The sequence below is a fragment of the Lissotriton helveticus genome, chromosome 7 (assembly GCF_964261635.1).
Source record: "Lissotriton helveticus chromosome 7, aLisHel1.1, whole genome shotgun sequence".
In the NCBI taxonomy this organism is placed as follows: Eukaryota; Metazoa; Chordata; class Amphibia; order Caudata; family Salamandridae; genus Lissotriton; species Lissotriton helveticus.
This window is the reverse complement of record NC_136068.1, coordinates 1605272813-1605292735: the sequence shown is the minus strand read 5'-3', so window position 1 is coordinate 1605292735 and position 19923 is coordinate 1605272813. Positions and strand designations below refer to the sequence as shown.

Below are 19923 nucleotides of genomic sequence, written 5' to 3'. Positions count from 1 at the left end.
GTTTACAGAAACAATTAAACTACAAGTACATGCTTTTCATCTGCATAGTGTAAGATGGCACATACCTTTCCTTACTTAAGACTATTAAGCCCTGCAGTGGGCAAGTGTTCACAGCTTTCTATGTTTCAGGAGCAAATATGTCTTCACGTTAGACCCTTCTATGGACTTACCTGATTGTATGTAGGTATTAGACATCAGTTCTAGATTTCTGAGTTGGGGATTGTGTTTATCCTGTCCTTGGGAACACCAAAAGCATTACACTTGATCATACATGTGGCATGACGACAATGGTCTAAAAGTCCCAGCCTCCCAAGAATAAATAAAAACATCTGCATATTTGGCGAAAATAGTTTAATATTCACAAATGTTAAACATTTGACCCTTTCACACTTCTATTGGCATTTACTCATGGCTGGGGCGTAGAGAAAGGATGATAGCACCACTAAGGCATGTTACTACCTACTGAGACATTGGTTGTTCCAGTTAGTTATCCACACTTCTGCAGCTGCACCACTGAATGTAGATATTTTACTGTATTGGGAGGTCCAACACAGATGGAAAACAAGATTAAAAGCAACAAACAAGTACAATCTACTAATAGAGTGAATAGACCAGTAACTCTAGGCATTTAAACTTGAATGACAGACTGACGTTCGCCTGAAAAAGGGAACACAAGCTGCATGGCATGTGGAACTAAAATATCTACTTCTCAGCGAGCAGCAGATTAGTCTCCTTACAAAAAGGCTCGAAGATCTCAAGTTCTCCCAGGTCAATCGCTCTGCTGCTTACCAAGGCATGTCTGCCATATCTCCTTTCACCAAAAACTGTAGTAATGCTTTCCTCAATCTACAAATTTGCCCTCTTGAAAACTCAGCAGAGCCACTATTTACCAGGCACTGGTTGCATATCTTTGACACACTTCGATCACTCCAAAGACTTCAGGGAAGTGGGGACATGAGATGGGTAAGGAAGTACCAGGAGACAAAAAGTGTAACATTTTCCCAAGTGTTCTCCGAGAGCATCCTCTACTGTGCTTTAATCACACTTTGCACACTCTGAAATCAAAGAATAGAAAGACATCATTTCATTCCAAATGAAACACAAATCTGTACAAATATACCCTGTGCCCATAGTCCTGCAAACTGTTGGCTACTCGCACCTGACCCGACACCATGAGATCGCTACAGGTTTTGACTATAAACAATTTCACCCTATAAGCTATCTCTTCGGGTTTCAACTAAAAGGATTTCACCCCTGTCTTTCATACTGCTTTGGTGTGGTGGCTGATAAAAAAAGCTGTCTTGTACATCTACCAGTTGCTTCTCTTTTTTATATGCATCGGCTCATTCAGTTAGTAGAAACCTTAACATGAGCAGTAGAGAACAAACAGGTAAAGAAGCTGTGTCAATAGTCATTTGACTGGGTCTTTGCCAGTGCCTCCTAGCAACTTTAAGGAACTTTGATAGATAGATCTATGTTGGTCAGGCAATAAGTGAGATCACAGTAAAACCGGACAGTTTTTATCCTTGGATTTGCAGTCCCCACTTCACAATAAGGATTTGGATTTGACAGGACTTAACACGAAAATAAGCTTGCAGGGTGGAGCACAAAGATAAAGCATGCTATAACTGACAAGTGGAGAGACCAGTAAACAATGGTTGCAGGCAAGGCATTGGGAATCTCCCACCATCCTTATTCTAGAAGCTGTCATCTCCTCCTAAAGGCACTTAATGATATGAGCACCAAGCCGGGGTGACATCAACTACTACCTGCTATACACAGCAAAGTTGCACTGAATAGAGGCTGTTCCTGCTTCCAAATCATGGCAAATTAGAACGTTAAAAGGAAGACTTAGGAGAGATTTGCCTCACAAACAACATGGCAGCTGTTTTTTTCTGCTATCGGTGTCTAGTTTAAGTCAATGTCACTGGTAGCTATAATAAAGCGGGTGGAACAGGTAGAGTTAAATTATGACCTACCATTGCAGTTCACACCATAAACCAAATGAAATCGTGCTACTTAAAAAAGTAATGCTGCTGCAAATCTCAACGTACTATTTTTTATTTTTAAAACGTAGTTGGTCCTGCTGGGACGATTATCTGTGACTTGCAGGTTATGAAGCAAACACAAGGCTATGCTAGTGTACCAGAAATAGAACTATATTACAAGCTCAGAAGGATCACATTGGCGTTACAAAACTAGAACCTGATGAAATCTGGTCCCAAGTGACTTGGGAGCAAGCTACGTGTCCAAAAAGCTCCCCATCTTCAACTGCGCTGCTCGCCTTAATGGTCTGAGCTGTTGCGACTGCAGCACACGTTTGGCATTTCGACATATTTTAAAACACAAAACTACATATTTACAGAAACAGCTTTGATCAAACTACTCATATTTATCTCTAAAATATCAGACATCTTTCTAAAGGCTTAAGTTAAAAAGAATTCACAATTGGCAATAAAAATACATCTGTACATATATGTACTTGAAAACAAACAATTTACATGAAGGTGCAAGGTCTGAACTGTTGTAAATCATTAAGTTAGGCACTCGGGTGCATAAGTCATGTCACCAGGAGTGGCACATAAACAACTCCATTTGTTTCCTAACTCGTGGCTTTCAAAAGTCTTCAGAGGGAAAACAGGAGGCAAGTGCAAACAAATGGAGTACCAAAGTACTCTGTATTTCCTCTCTGTAATTGGGGTTACTGCGCTCCTTGTCTGCAAGCTGTTACAGACCCATAGACAGAGGAAGCCTGGACCTTTAGTAAAGTTAGGTATTTTCTGGCAAACCGACACATCAGAGCTGGGGTGGGTCAATCCCACATCAAGTGCCTGACATCTGGCTGTCTCTGCTAGAGCCCTACTCGCTTTTCAGAGGCAGCCCAAGTGTTGGAGAATCTGAATTTCAGATGGACAGGTTTACGTCTCCTGCTGTGCTATTCACGTAGGGCCGGTAAATTTCACATGAAAGGTTGCACGCAGGTTTGAAAAGTTCTGTTGGGCACTTTGAGAAGATCTGGCGAGCAGACTGAGGTCTGATAGTAGGAGTACCTCCGACAGCACATTTTATTTCTACTTCTCTCGAATGCACTAAAAACATTCAATACATTGACTCTATATAGTCACAGGCATGAATTACCTCATTTCTATAGTATCCAAGGACACATTAACAAATCAGTTCTTAATGTTCAGCCAAGTGACTGGTGCACAGTTACACTGCCATGTCTAAGCCACAGCAAACTTGAACTATGACTCTTCAGTGTGCTGTACCTGAACCACATGCATTGATTTCCTGCAGGTTCACAGTTATACCAAAAAAGAGGACATCCATAAGACACAACTCGAACCAGCTGTCCCCACCAGCCTTTACACAAGATGCCAAAGAAATGCCAATACTTATCACCAATCTCATTCACTTAAAGCCAGCCCTGATGGCGTCTTAGGCCAAAAGAAGCATCAACAGAAAAGGAGATTCCACAAGCCTGTGGAGGCTACGAACCAATACAATCATGTCAACTCCAAGCCCCAGTGTTGTACAAAGTACATGTGTGAGGCTGATGTTTCAATGTAATCTTGGAGTTCCAAGGAAACGTGGTGAAACTATCTTCTCAAACTGCAGCCCACACCGGAAGTGTCCGACATCCACAAAGCATTGTTTACTATCAAAAGGCAGGACTGAGTTTAGGCAGGAATATAAAAGCCTGATGCCCAAAGTAAGGAACTTCTGGAAAATGCCTGGAAAATGCCTTCAGGATTATATCTAACAATATGTTCAAGAAGAGTGGGTGCCCTTTGATAACCTATAGCTAAGATCTGTGGGCACCTTTTGCAAATGACAGACTGCATGTAGGCAGGCATGACTTTCTTAATTGGCCAGCATTTCTGAAAAGCAATATTAATGAGGAAGAGTATTTAAGATGTCAGGTGTGAAATGTGACTGACTTACCATTGCACAACTTGCCTTTTAAAGGAGAGTCTAATGAGGCTGTCCCAGGTCATACATCCCTTTCAGGGGCAAGCTTGACTTATGACAAAACTCTTCTGGCTCTACTAGCCTTTCCGAGGAACAGATCCCAAGTGTAGGAAAATCATCAATGTATTTAGAAAAACAGTACAGCTCATGGAAAAGCCTAATCTCATGTGCTGCGAGGTCTTCTTCAGACTGCATTGTTTTCACAAATTAGAAGACAAACAACACTGATTGGTCCATGAAAAACAAGACAAACTTGGATTGCCCAAAGCAGACAGAAAGGCACCCATCTTACACATTTATCCATGCTGGGTCGAAGGTTCGCTATTTTCACTGTCTGAAGATTGTCACAAGAGGAAGGTGCACAAAAAGGAAACAAAAAGGAAACAAAAACAAATAAACCTACATTTCTTCTGCTTTCAGCGGAAAATTACAGTTGGAAGAGCCAGGAAGACTGGAACTCATACCCAAATACACAACGCTAGACAATACTGAGTTGGAAGAGCAGCTCAAAGAACTCACATGTTTGGATGTGCAATGGAAGACTGAAAAAGGAAGTTCAATCAATGATGTGCTGTCTTGTTCAATATAGAGAAAGGACACATCAGACAAAAACTATCATTGAATCTCGAGGTGAATACAGAATTCCAAGTACCTTCTAGTGTTCCCCTGCTGCCAGGATTGCCACGGTAAACAGTGATATAACTTAGAACCCACTGGTACCAAGTATGTGACGTGTCTTTTTCATGTGCCTGTTCAGATGCCCACTCTACCTACAGCTACCCTCCATCTGCCCCGCGTATGCAATGGGACTGGCAGGAGGGGTTTGTTCTAGGGTAGGGAGGGCAGGTAGCTCTATGCTTGCTCTCAAGAAGATTGGTTGTCAGTTACAGATTCTTCCCCGACATGTAACTTATCAATCTCATTTAGACCAGAGCACAGTCACACATTTCTGAACACACACAAGTAATAAACTGAGCATATTACAAAGTATCCAGGGTTGTGCAGTCAAACCAGGCATTAGAGCGCATTCAGAAATGCTGTGTCAAGGTATGTACCAAAGCTCTTGCTGCAGCCTTGCACATTTACACCATATTAATGTCACGGATGAAAGTAGTGGCAGATGCTATGACTCCAACAAGGCGGGGATTCAGGTTGCTATGTCTTGTAAAAATAAAATCCTTTAGATAGACCATGAGGGAATTGCCACTTCAGTGACAGCTTTCCCTTTTTCTTTACCTCTCTAAAGCCACACATATTGCCTTGTGAACCTGTGTGGGCTTATCCTTTCCGAGTAAGCATAGAATCAATTTTCATTGCTTTACAAATCTTTGTTTCTAAGTTTTCAGTATTTCGGCTAAGCAATAGGCACTACCTTATTGAGATGAAACTAACAAAGAGAAAATAGTGATTAGTCCAAATGACAACTGTGTAAAGATAAAAAGCACTGCATGGAAGATTTCAGTAAGCACATGAATCTCCAAGCGCGATGGACCGAAGGGTTAAAAAACCAACTCCGATTCTAAGGACATGTAGGGCTACGAATTATGGGATTTAGTGGAGTGCTGGAGTTCTGAGTGCTATGAAAAACGAACTAAAATTCAAAGATTTCCTAAAATGTTTTAGATATCGTACAAAAATACAAGCCATTGCCCTTACCAAACTACACCCACACTCAAACCTCCTCCACAACAAGCCTGGCCTAGTCAGATGCAGGCAAAAATAAAGCAACAAAAAAAAACAAGACTACCACAAACGTGCAAGCTAAAGCTCTTCAAAATGTTCTCCAACTCAAACTAAATTATCTCTGCCACTCTGTTTTGCTTGTGGAAAGAATCTATATACCAGGCAAACTAGACTGGCACACATCCCAGAATCATTTTAAGGCATGGGCAAAGTGGGGAATTGCTCAGATCCCCCATCTTTCAAGGCCCCCATGAGAAAATCTCTCCAGCTTATTTCTCTATCTTAACCGTTAATGTTTAATTCAATATTGTCAGCCAATATAGGGCTTGAATGAGCAGAAAATGCCCAATAAAAAGTAAAATTTGCCTCAAACGAGGCCTCTAAAATATCTATGGCTTAAGAAGACACTGATGCATCCTGCCTCAGATTCTGCCCCCTGGATATTCTGAATCAGTCTGCGCACTGGAAGCAACAGGAGCTAGGGTATGAAAGTACCCTTGTCGATACTGTTTCTACAGTCTCCATATGGGCTTAACCAGACTGACGTTGAAATTCCCGAATCTGCTTGGTGCCAAATATCACCTGACTGTCGAGGGGAAACATGATCTCATAGTATAGCAGCACTGCTAGAGACAAGATGGGAATTAGTTTAGTGGTTGTGGTGAAACACTGTTTGCTATGAACCCAGGTTGTTGGGCCAGTAACATCTAAGAGCTTGCACTCAGAAAGAAACAAGTGCCGTACTTACCTGTAACATTCATTTTGAAGCTAGAAACTCTTCAAGGGTAACATAATGTGCATTATTCTGCCATCTAATGTTAGTCTGAAAAGTCTTTGAAACAAGTTATGTTTCAGTTTGGGGCGCCAACTATGGGCACAGAGAAGCATATGTTGTTTCCCAAGGATGTTGGACGAAAGAATCAATACGTAGCCATGCCGTAGTTAAAGTCTTAAAAATACAATACAATTGTAGTATAGAATGGATGGAGAGTCTTGTGCTCTGCAAACCCAATTTTTGAGGTGGTGACTGTTGATAGCAAGGCAGACTACAATGTCCACGGTGGCTTCCGTTCTGCCATTGACATTAACTACGAGGAGAAGCCTTTCATGCTTAATCCAGATAGAGGCATAGTCAACCAAAAGGTTTCCTTATCCTACTTAATGCAGCTCTTCGGTAAGCATAAAGCCACAACTCCCTTTCTCTCCTGTTGCTGCCATATATGAGCTTGTACATTTTTCAGAGCAGAACATAGTTGCAAAGAGAATGAATGCCTATTTTCAGGGTGTCCATCATGGAAAATAGATAATCGCATAGAAAAGAAAGAAAAAAAATGGTAAAATATAAATATGTGACACCCAGTCTGGTGTCATCAAAGAAAAAAGGGTGCACTGTTGATAAAATGCTCAACATTCACATTCAAATTCCACCAAAAAGGTTAGGGGCAGGCGACTTAAGATAAAGGGGCACTACAGGCATGATACAAAAGTAAAAATACAAGAAAAACATTTTAGCGTGGCGCTCCGGTCATCAGGGGAACATTCTAGAAGGTAGGAATCTGTATGATGGGGACTGGAAATTTCCAAGCGTGCTCAATAATCGATTTACTGGATTAAAAAACACCAAAGTGCTGTCTCTGTTGGATCAAACAGTTGACGTTCTGTCTGTTGAACCAACCTACACGCTTTCACTAACTGACCCTCCAAAGAAAGCTAACATTCTCTCTCCTACCAAGGAGGCCCTCTTTATCAGAGGAACTACACAAACACACACGCACACACTGTCAAATCATCAGTCAAGAAGAGCGTTGTGGGAAAGACAAATCTACGGAAATCAGGCGGTTACCCAATAACCACTCATTTCAAATGGTCTACTACTGAGAGCCCAGTCTGTACCACCAATGAAACAAAACTTGGTCTGATCTAAGAAGTAGAGCTGTTGCATTCAAGAATGAGAAAACACTTTAACACTTTCGATAAGAGCTTCTTAAGGCATTCTCAAAATTATAGTTCTCTGTGTATTAGCTGCAAACAAAACTTTCTTCATCCCATTTTTACCCATGAGAGAAATCTCCCTTTATCCTGCCCACCAAGGAGAGGTTGCTTAACCCAATGATGAGAGCCCAAGCAGTCGAAAACCAAATTAAGCTCCTGTGATTCACTGATCTGAGGTAGATCATCCACTTTTCAATCCTCATAAGGGATTGTGTAATTTTCTCTCCACCAGTCAATAGTCATGGTAAATGTTGTTTTGGCAAGTGATTGTAGTGCTCCTTGTCCAATGGCAGAGTCCTATTTCCCCTGAACAGAGCACGGTACAAGGGTCTATTTCCACAGAAGCATCTTTGAGAAAAATGTCCCCATCCTGTGCCTACTGTACTGCTTATAAAAAAGAAGCTCAATCATCTGCCAGTGTCTGAGTCCATTAACTGCAGCATCCCTGGAATGGGTGTAGGAGCTTCCAGGCTACTCTGGCTCCAGCCTGATTTGAGAGGTAGTGATCATGGCAGGTGGGAGCAGGTTGGCAGTTTTAAGAGTCTATTCTACCTGCATAGGTGCAAAGGCCATGTTTAGTGGCTCGAAGGATGAGTAGACCAAAACTTATAGCCTGCGATCACAGACCATCATCAACAGGTAACCAGTTTCAATGACCTGACCGTGTCAAGAGTGCACATCTCAGTCCAAGACCTGGTGTAAGAAGGGAAGGGTCAGTGAACAGCCCCTTCTTTGTAGCAGTTGCTCCATATAGTAAGTCTAAAACCTTTGATCTGTCTAGATTTAAGTTAATGGTTGGTTGCTGTCTTCCTCTGTGAGAGGGCCCTGGGTGCCAGCAAGCAGGTTCCCCGTTTCAGTCATGTCCTCCATCTCTATGGGGAGGTAACCATTAGGTCGGCATTCGGGGTCTACAGGACTTTCCTCCATGGCCTCGTTATCCGTGTTTCCTTGGCTGTAATCACACTCGGCATAAGTATCGGAGCTGTGCTTCTTTCTGCGCTCCTTTACCAGCTGCTTCAGGAAGAGAACCGGGATGGGCAGGAAGGCCAGCACAATTAGACCAATCAACATGGCCAGGGCCCATGGTGGGTACTCACGCTGTACTTCCAAAGCCTGAAAGAGAGAAACAGATAGACTGCAGGAGTCAGATATCACCCATTGTTGATGTGCACCAAGAGAAATATGTCTAAAGCTGGAATATCTCAAAGCAGCAGATAAGGAATTCCACTAACACGCTCACTAACACACACACCCCTCACATCAACATCAACATTTGAGCTTTGGAAGGGTATGGCCAGGGACGCATGGAGGAGGTAGCGTAAGTGCTGAGCTCCAGGGCCCGAGGCCCGTGACAGCAGTCATTCTGTGGCCCGGAGCGCTTCGTGGATGCCAGACTGTGGGGGCACAGCTAGGGGCCCTGAAGAGCACTGGCGCAGCCACAGAGCTTGCTGCGGGATGTGTGTACGTCCTGATATCAGAGTCCGTCTGGTGCAGTGGTAGGCCAAGATGGTGGATGCCGTGCCACTGAAGCCCTGACTTTACCACAGACAGCGGAGGCTAGGAGGGCTCGCCTGCCTGAGACTCGGCAAGACCCTCAGGACGGCGAGACCTTCACTTCTTTTAAACTTCACATTTTTATGATATACGTAGTAATTTAATATATTACTTCACAGATCTCAAAAGAACCTTCCCTCAGATGGAGGTGGTACTCCCCTAGGGAAGTGAGTACCTAGGTGCGAAACCCAATGATGATGCCACTAAATAAAACACCATACTGGTGATTACTTACACCACCAGAGGCAATTACTGGTTGAGGGTTTCAGGTTGACACTCAGGAAACCCAGACACCAAGGAAACCAACACAGTTCACTCTCCCTATGATTAAAGAGGTTATACTTATGGCAGCTAAGTGAACTCTCCCCACGCTTCTACCACCCCTCGTTTTATTTTTTTGCTACACTACAAAAGGCATGTAACACTGGCCCTTGCAGAAAGAGGAGAGTAACGTCAATATCTATCCAGACTACACCATGATGGTATAACAAGGAACCTTCATTAGTGTCCAGCAACATCTATGCCCTTACGCTCTGTTCTGCCCTGCAAAGCTTCGAATACTTCTAAAGGGTGCATCACAGTTTTGTGAAACTGCTACAGAGGTGAGGGACGAACTAGAAAGACACAGATATTCAGTGCTGGTGGAAAGTTTCACAACTCAAGCCTTGGCAAGATCAAAGGAAAGATACAGTAAAGCGTCGAAGAATCCGTAGATGCACCTCTGTGGTGCCCTCTAAAGAGCAGGCAAAACTCGAACGGGACAAAGTAGTGGCAGATCTCCAACATGATAAGTCCCTGGACATCGCCAATCGCTGGGAGCCCCTGGAGAGGGAGAGATAGGGAGAGGGAGGGACAGCTGGGGAGTCACAGGGCAATGACTCTAGAAGAGGATTCAACAGTAGAAGAGGTGCACACAACTGTAAAATGAAAAAACCCTAGGCCAGAATTGACTCCAGCGGAATTCCTAAAGAGAGCAGCCAGTGAGATATTTACGCCTCTACATAACATGGACAGAGAGGCCCATCATAAAGTAACGCTCCCCTTGAGACTGCAACAAGTGTACTCATACCAAAAGCAGGAAAACCTAGAGATCACTGGGAGTCCTACCATTCAATCTCACGCCTTAATTTCAACACTAAAACACTGGCAAAGGCCCTAGCAAACTGACTGTGGAAAGTGATTTAGTGCATCCAGACCAGAACGGATTCATGCCCCATAGATCTACAAAGCTCAACCTACACCATTTAAACAACAATATAGCGGCTGCGAAGGGATTGGGAGACTCCCTGGCCCTAGTTTTGTTGGATGTGAATAAAGCGTAAAGTAGAATGGCCCTTTTTGCTTGAGGTTCCAAGAAAATGGGGTTCTGACCCAAATTTCTAAGAAGGGTAAAACTTCTCCACGCAAAACCTAAGGCATGATTCAAAGTAAATGGAACCCTCTCCCAAGACTTTCCGATAGGAAGGGGCACCAGGCAGAGCTGCCCCCTTTCACTGATGCTATTTGCCCTTACCAGAGAGGGGTTAGTATAACGGATAAAGGTAGATGCCCAGATATGGGGATGGCGTTGGGAAACCACCGGGAGGACCAAATATCGTTAACTGCTGACGACACCCTCCCAACAAACCCAGAACCCTCCCAAGCAAGAGTGGGTGAGATTTTTGCAATCTATGGGAGCTACTTGGAACTGCGTATAAACTGGGATAAATCCCTAATATTCCCGAAAATGAAAAGTGTGACCATCTTTTTAAATACCCGGGCCTATCAATATCCAAATATAAAAAGAGACACTTAATAGATAACCTAACCCCACACCTTAGCAGATTAGAACAGAATATAAAACACTGCTGCAACTCTTGCTGATGGGTCGGGCTGTGGTTTTCAAAATTATTGCATTACCTAGGTTCACATATATACTCCAGAACAGCTCATAGGCAATCCCGAACACTTTCTTCCAGATGCTTAACAGCTTAAAACGTCCTTGCTATGAGTAGATAGCCTATCACAAATAGTGCTCTTAACGCTTCACCACTCTGTATATGATGGGGAATAACTTTACAGAATGTTCAAAAATACTAAGAGGCAGCACAAGTTGGATGACCCCGCGTTTCATCTGGACCGAGCGGGCATTCTGCGGGAAGGTTACCTCCATGTCCTCTATGGTGGCAAGCTGGAGACAGATGCACCGCCTGCCACCACAGCTATAATCTCCATATGGTGTAGGCTGCTAAGAGAAATGGGGTGGGAAAAAAGGCTAACAGTGAAGACCCCTCTATGGGTGGGCACCAAACTGGGCCCAGTAAATACACCACTGTGATTCAGGAAGTGGGACTTGATTGGCCTCTCTATGCTAGAGGACATGTGGAATGTGAACAGCATGGCCACATGTCCACAAAGGAAATTTCCCGAACATAATGGTAAGTTAATGATAAACACACAGGGCGACCTTCACAAAATACAAGCACAATGGTAGATAGATGTTGGGGAAGGAATTGGATGAAGAGGACAGGACAGACGCCCACAATTTCCTACAAGTAGAGATTCAGGTGCATTTTTGCTTGAACCACCTTAATATACTACACAGGGTATATTATACCAGAACGCTTCCGTACAAACAAGGCAGGGTGGGGGACAACCAATGTTTCTGTGCCTGGGGTCAAAACGGATCCTTCATACACACACTGTTGGACTACCCGGCTCTTCAATCATACTGGACGGGGATACGGAATAGACTAGAAGCCGAGGGGGCACCGGATAGATGTGCACACACCCCTGGCGTTATTGGGTATATGGAGGGACTCAGATGCCATCTCGTACCAGAAACTCCTTATCAACTTGGGCTTCCTACTAGAAAAAAGAGAAATTGTGCAGAAACTGGGAAGTGACGAACACCCTCGAGTATAGAAGTGGACGAGGGAATGATTGTATTTCAAGCTAAAGAAAAACTTGTTCACAAGGGTAGAGATGCCATAACAAGTTTGGGAAAATACAGGAATGTTGGTCTACTGAATGATGAAGCTATGATCATTGTAGGGATGAAACTGAAAAAGAAGAAATTGAATTGGTTCTGGCTCTAAACCGAGGCAGAGATGGGAAGGAATACTGGTCCTGGACTGCCCACAGTTGATATTGAATCTAGATGTAAGCCACATTGAAAGTTTGACACTGCGTACCCCCTGGGGAGAGAATGTGCAAGTATTCTGTTGATGTTATTGTTGTACATACAAAATCAAATAAAAGACATAATAAGAAAAAAATATTTGTGCTTAGAGAGGATGCAGGAGGACATAGGGAATCCCAGTGATCAATCACTCAAGTGATGATGTTATACAAATAAGATGGAAGATCACAAGCCTGCTCATATAGGTATTGCCAGAGTCTCACGAACAGCAGAACTGGGGACGAAGAACTAGGATGGGATACCTTCCAGCTGTACATTCATAACACCTTAGTATAGCTCCTATGAGTGATCACAATGAGCACACCAATGAATCCTGTTCTCCAAGGAGATTCCTATTCTTGAAACAATTTTATTATACCAGAGAACAAAGTTAGGTAGGCTTGTGTGTTAGTTTCTGTCGCAATTTTATGTGCATGTGGCCTGCCTCAGTAAATAAACATGGAGAGTTTCAACCCCACCGATAAAGTAATAACACCTATCAGCTATAATATATGCTAACAGTTGCATTCACTTAAGACACAGGAGCTCAAAGCCATACCTGCTCCATGTTCTACATGTCACCATACACCATGACAAAAATCAATCATGTCATAATACTTGAGCAAGTCCTGCTGAACATTACTGATTCCATGTTGCACACTCAATCAGCTCAGTGCAAGCTCATACACTTCTTCGATTCAGTAGCAAACAAAGACACTTCAGACATCCAAGAGCTTAGACTCTGCTGCACATTATGCAAATCACATCACTCCCCCTCCCCCACACTGGTTTAAAGGCTGCCTTGCACTACATCACATTCCCAAGTTTCACAATGGTTTGAGAACCGACAGCAATGCACATCATGCACCTGACAGCATATTACACCAACTCTTCTCCACATCCTTCCCTCCCGCCCCACACACCTGTTCACCGTCCCAGGATTGGTAGGTGGGCTTCTTGATCACCATGCGGATGAGGCTCGCGAGCAGCAGGCCGATCATGCCCAGGATGCTGATGTACTGCCACATGTACTTATAGATGCGCCAGGGCCGGTGACCTATCATCTCTTCGATGTCATCCATGAACCTAGGGATGAATCAAGTGACACAATATAAGATTTATTGTCCCCGATGAATACATGAACAACCCTGAGGCTTAGTGGGAAGAAACTAAAATTTGTGATGAGAAAGGAGAATAAGATCAAAGTAGCAGACCTATGGCCAAGTGGAGGCCCAGGGTATGACGCAGCATGTGTAAAGCGCTCGGATACCTCCGGGTCTAGCCAGCGCTATATAAAACTCTTTAAATAAAAATAAAAAAATAAATAAATAAATGATACAATCACAGCAGGAGGGTGAGAGCCTGATGGGGACCATATAGTAGAAGCAGTAGTCTGCTTATGAATGACTGTGGATATGAAGACCAAGTTTCCAACACTGTTTCTGGATGCTCTAAGTGCATATTCCTCACCTGTTGTATATCCCAAGGTACCAGACTGGCTACAGGTTTTTTCAAGCAATTGCTTACAAGTGCTGGAAGTTGTGCACTATCACTCCACAGTAGCCTCATACTGCCTCCGGAAGTGATGGCGCAGAGCTGCATATAAGCTGTGCCCTCAGATGCTGATCAACAGTAACAGACTGGTGAAGACCCTGCCTAATTTAATGTGGGACATTATTAACAGTTAAAAGAGTCCACTCCACAGAAGAGAGAGGAGAGTGGGCGGTGAGGCATCTACAGTCAGACAGTGTTTTCCAGAAAGAGAGTAACAGAAGGTAAAAAACATTCTTCTAATGAATACTTTTAACTGTAGATTCTTCACCTTTTGAATAGACAGCCAATCACTACCTCACAAAAGGCGGAGAGTCTGAGAAGTGGACTCTCACCAAAAAGACCTGGAGGAATAGGTGGGCAAAATAGCCTTCTCTGCAGTTTTTGCTGTCATGGGAGTAGTGGTTGGTAAACATATGCATGGATTCCCATGTAGCAGCCTGGTACATGTGCAGGTCTTTGCCAACTCTGTTAAAAGCATTCTTGGCTATGATTGAAATGGTTTGTAGGCCATCAGAGGGCTCTCTATTAGCCATGGCACTGCATATCTTGATACACAGGATGATCCAGCTGGACAAGGTACTCTTTGCGTTCATCTTTCCCTTCTTAACACCAGCACGATCACAAAAAGTTACACTTGATGTAAAAATTGAGAGCTCTCTGTGAATCTAGCCACTGAAGCCTCTACTTCTCCTTAGAGCAGAGTTCTTCAATCTGTGGGGCACGCCCCCCTGGGGGGGGCGCACTACCATCCCAGGGGGGGCGCGCACTCCAATCTCACCTTCAATATCATAGTTTTCCTCTTCAGCCTCACATCGCAAGTCTTCACCCATTTCAAATGGGGCTATTTGATTCGCTGCTGCTCCATCTTTCTCAAATCAGCAGGTAACGTCACCAGTGACGTTCCACCAAAGAGGGGGACAGCAGCTGAGATTGCAGGAAGTGCCGCGAAATTTGCGGGCATTAAGCTCCTGCATCCACCACTTGCTGCCTGCCTTTTCTTCCTGGTTTGGAGGCTTTCCTACGTTTTATTGTCGCCTCACTCTGAAGGACTGCTGAAATTTTAATATCTGCAACAGTTAAGAGGGCTTTTTCGAAATGGGGGATGGGGTGGGGTGGGTGGGGGGATGTTGAGCAGAGGTTCCGCGGTAACGGAGGGGGTGTAATAAGGGGAAATTGTGCCCATGCTCCTGCACTTTCACGGGGTTAATGCCTAGAGCTGAAATGCTTCAGCTGCAGTGAGAGGCAAGGAGTCTCCTCTGCTGAAACCAAAAGCGAACGAACAGACAGTCCACAGTGCACTGTCTGTTCATTTGCTTACGTTTTAGCAGAGGAGACTCCTTGCCTCCCCTGCTGAAGCCAGTCAGTCAGTCAGGATATCTTTATTCGACTTTTAACAAGTCATACAAAGAAACACGCACAATAAACAATAAAACATAACATAGGATACATATGCCCATACATACATAGCCCAGCATTTTCATAAAAGTCATTAAAACTACAGATAAAATTAGATACTATACAAAAGTTAAAACTATACAAATTCATTCATAAGAGGCAGAAATAAATCTAATAAAAGAAAACCCTTAAAAATTACTAAGGCGAGTTTTGACCGGCAGCTTTTACCCTCGCTGCGGAAACTAAGAAATTTGCGATGCAAAAGGTAGTGCGGGGATTTGACAAAAGCTGTAAGTAAAGCAAGGCTGGGCGGACCTGAGTGAAGCCTGCTTCTTTCAGGACAGGGAGTAGGTATTTTTTCCTCTGCTCCTGAAAAAAGCTGCAAAACATGACGAAGTGCAGTGTATCCTGCACCGAAAAGTCATCGCATCTACATGGTGGGGCTTCATCTGGCTTCTGCCATCCCTTATATGAACCAAGATGGTAATGTATCAGGTTAAACCTGAATTTGGTTAGCAAGAACCTGTGGTAGGGAACGGTTACAAAAATAAGATAAGGTGCGATTGAGGGGGCACTAACCAAAAGGTTATGAGACCTAACTGATGGCTTCACTAATTCTGCATCCTCACGGTGCGCTTCCTTTCTATACATATATGCCTTTTTTACGTGACCTATATCTTCAACCCTGATTTTGTCTGGACATAGAAAGAGCTCAGGGCGGCCCAGGTCAGTAAAAGATTTAATTAGGTATGCCATCCATGGGATACTGCTATATTTATCTAATGATAAAACATCCTTCAGGATTGTATGGTTTAGTGGAAGATCTTCATTTAGCCATAATTTCAACCATAGAATCAGGGGTGCTAAACTCAGTAGGTCTGACAAATATGGTAGGCCCACCTCTTGATGGATTGAATAGGTCGGGGTAGACTGAGGAACAGATAAAAGAGATCTAATAAATCTGTTTTCAGCTCTCTGGATAGAGTCAAGGTTAGCATAGCCCCACAATGGAGAACCGTAAAGTGCAATGGCCACTGGCTTGCTCTTATAGATCTTTAGAAGGGCTTCCATGGGCCGGGCTCCCAGTTTGCCTGCAAAACCAAGGATCGCTGAAGAGGATCTAATTACCGCCAACTTTTTGGCTCTTATCTGTGGTCCCCATGTTCCCTTTTGATCAAATAAAACACCCAAATAGGGGAATGTCGTTACCATTGAGACGGGGACCCCACTACAAAAGAAAGATTTGTGCCTTTTTTTGGTGCGCTCGCGCCCCATTACCATAGTGTGCGATTTTGATACATTCACCTTCAGGTCCAAATTATTCATAAAAATACCAAATGCGTCCAAAAGAGTCTGGAGGCCAACACCAGTTCGAGCAATCAGCACGGCGTCGTCAGCGTACAGGAGTGCCGGAATTTGCACATCCCCTGCACGTGGGACGTCCGCCTTCAGGCCGCGCAGATGTGCCCCCAAGCCATTGATGTAGATGGTAAAAAGCGTGGGGGCTAAAATGCAGCCTTGACGTACCCCCTTTAAGGATTTAAATAATGGGGTACATCTGCCGTTGTTTGACACTCGGACTGCTGCGAAGAGTTCCTGATGCATAGTGGCCATGAACGAGACCAAGGCTTCTTCGATGCCCAGCTCCAACAAGATCACCCACAATTTTGATCTGTTGACAAGATCGAACGCCGATGAAAGGTCCATAAAGGCAAGAAACACAGACCCCTCCTTGGCTACAGTATACTTGGAAATAAGAAGATGTAAGTTGGTACACTGTTCGATGGTACCCTTTCTCTCTCTAAAGCCGTATTGCAAGTCTGATAGGCCTCCACGGTCCTCAATGTTCTCCCTCAATCTAGCTAACAGAACTCTGCCCAATATTTTTATAGTCGAGTCCAGTAGGGATATGGGCCTATAAAAAGCGGGGTCGTCCCTGCGACCTTTGTTTTTGAAAATGGGGACGATCGTGGATATGGCCCATGTGGCAGGCGCCGGGTTGCTGTTCACTGCGTTAAACAAATTTGCCATTACCTCGGCCCATAGTTTGGGAGAGAACATGAAGAAGTCAGCCGGGACCCCATCCGGGCCAGGTGCCTTGTGTTTAGTGGTTGCCAGGAGCGCTTTTTCAACTTCTAGCGAGTTGAAGATAATGGGGTGTACGTTTTTCCTAGACGGCTGGCCCCTATTTCTGCTTTCGTCGTCATCTCCCCCATAAACATTCTTAAAAAAGGACAACCATGTTTCATCAGCAATCACAAAGTCCATGGGTGCGTTGTTATCTTCCGCAAATAGCGGTTGCCTTAAAATCTCCCAAAATCTCCTACTGTCCTTTAATACAGCAGCGGAAAGGAGATCATCCCAGGTTTCGCGTTTGATTGCGTTTTTGCGATTTTTTGTGGCCGCCTTGTAGATCTTCCTTTTTCTGGAGATTTCAGCTCTATCCCTGGGTACAAGTTTTAGTGCCGCTAGCAGTTCTCTGTGTGCTTTCGAGCATTCGTGATCAAACCAGCGCTTGTGACCTTGTGCTCCCGGGGTGGGTTTAACCAAGAGGTCCTTCGAGACTTGGGTGCAGATTGCCTCGTATGCTGCGACTATGGTGTGCCCGTGTGTACCCGGGTTTCTACAAAGCTCAACTTGGGCTTTAATTTTGGGGAAGCATTTTTTATAGAAATTTTCAGGTATCACTTTAGCCCACTTCACTCTTCTGTTTTGATCAACGGACCTCAAAGGATGTGCCACTTTTTCCGTTGCTGGGGGTGCCCCCATATAGGCACCCCAGGCCACTTCAAGCAGAACAGGGTTGTGATCGCTGAAGTGAGTGGGTACGGTGCAATAGGCCATGGTCCAGCTTAAAATTCCCCGAGTTACGAAAATATAATCGATCACTGAGCCATGTAGGGTGCCGGTAAAAGTTGGAATTCTCAGAGCGCAGTCAGGTTCAATTAAATCAAAGTTGGCCAGGAGTTCCTCAAGCTCCTGCCCCTCTGCAGAATGTTCAAAATGAGGGCCCTGTATGGCTACATCCTCGACATCCTTTACATCACTACCCTTGCAGGCTAATTCGCATAAATGAATATTAAAATCGCCTAATAAAATTAACTCATAAACAAAATTTTTATCCTGAAGTACTGTATTTAAAATAGAATCTAGGCTTGCGATATTAAGACCATTATATTCGCTATTCCTAGAATTATAAAAGTTAACATATAGTGACTTACAAGCTTTGCTGATCACCCTCTCGATGATTAAAATGTTATCGGAATCAGAGCTGATCTGCCTATAACTGCCTTTTAGAGCCAGTGAGAACAAGAACACCAAACCCCCCTTGGCTCTACCCGCTCTACTAGGGACTGCAGGTTTAGTGAAACTAATATACCCGTCCCACCAAAGGTTATACGCCGTATCCCAGGTTTCCTGCAGGGCGATAATATGATGCTTGGAAATAAAACTTAGCCATGCATGATCCTGGCGTTTGGCGTTTAAACCCGCCACGTTCCAACTCATTATCTTACAGTGGTCAGTGGATGGTTCTGTGTATGCTATCGCAATCTCCTCTGCACATTCAGCTATTGGTTGTTGCGATACCTGACCGCCGCCTGTAACTAATGAGTCGGACGCCTCCTCCCGTTCTTTGGCTGCTTCTGGTTCGAGTCAGTCGCAGGAATTTAGGTCTGACAAGGGAGCAAATCTGTTGCCAGTACCCAAACCCCACTCAAAAGGAGTAGCTGCCTGGGCCTGTCCAAATGGTCCTAGGTTCCACAGAGGTCGTGGGGTTATTGGATGTACCGGGAACTGATCGTTTCCCAACCATTGTGTAGGCCTAAAACCCCTGATGTTATAATCAAAACCCCTTATACTAGGACCCCAAACATTCCCTCTTGGCTCTTGTGCCGGAGGTGGCCTGATGTTTAGGTCGTTTGGACGATAGGGTCTACCTGGCTCCCTATAAGCTGTTAGTTGAGACCAGTTATTATGATGTCGAAATCTAGGGCCCCCTCCCCAACCGTCGGCATTGGTAGATCTTTTGTAAGTAGGAGGTTTAGGTAAGGTGGTAAACCTATTTTTGTCAAAAAAGAACTTGAGGGTGAGAGGAATTATGGAGCCACTACGTCTTTGGGGCGGGAAGATGTTGTTTAAAATGTCTGGGAGGACCTCGGCATTGGCAAAATTTAAGATGACACAATCCCCTTGAAACTTTTTGGCCTTACTACCGATCCATGGGACCCTCCGTGACATGACAATATCCCCTGCCAGCTTATCAAAACCCTGTTCTGTCATAAACATGTTGTTGGTTAGCCAATGTAACGCTTTGTCTTTTAGGTCCTGGTTGGACTCTGCTTTGCCTTGTGTTAAGACTGGGACGTTGGCCAGCACCAGGACAACCGGCGAGGCTTCCAAGATAAATTGGGCAGAAATGTCCACTTGGCGTGCTTCCACTATAGCATCAGATGTGCTAATGCTAGGGACTGCAGTATCTACAACCTGGCCCACTGCGGGTAATGGTGGTAGTGAGGGTGATGAGGGTGGGAGTGACGGCCCTTGCTGAATGGGTTGCGAGCTACTCTCATTAGGGGTGGCTTCTGCATTTGTGGGTATTAAGTTTGTGACGA

At 44.3% G+C, this 19923-nt stretch overlaps 1 protein-coding gene across 4 annotated transcripts in view; it reads right to left on the bottom strand.

Moving 5' to 3' along the window:
• Positions 1-336: 336 nt before the first annotated feature.
• LOC144770579 (sodium-dependent neutral amino acid transporter B(0)AT2-like) overlaps positions 337-19923 on the bottom strand; it is a 392280-nt gene continuing 372693 nt past the window's right edge. For 3 of the 4 annotated variants that reach the window (XM_078655228.1, XM_078655229.1, XM_078655227.1), the window contains 2 exons: positions 13285-13447; positions 337-8760 (listed from right to left, as the gene is read on the bottom strand). In XM_078655228.1, the coding sequence (XP_078511354.1) occupies positions 8431-8760; positions 13285-13447 (493 nt within the window). In that variant the 3' untranslated portion in view covers positions 337-8430. The remainder of the gene's footprint in view (positions 8761-13284; positions 13448-19923) is intronic. The other variant, XR_013598931.1, reaches the window with a different exon arrangement.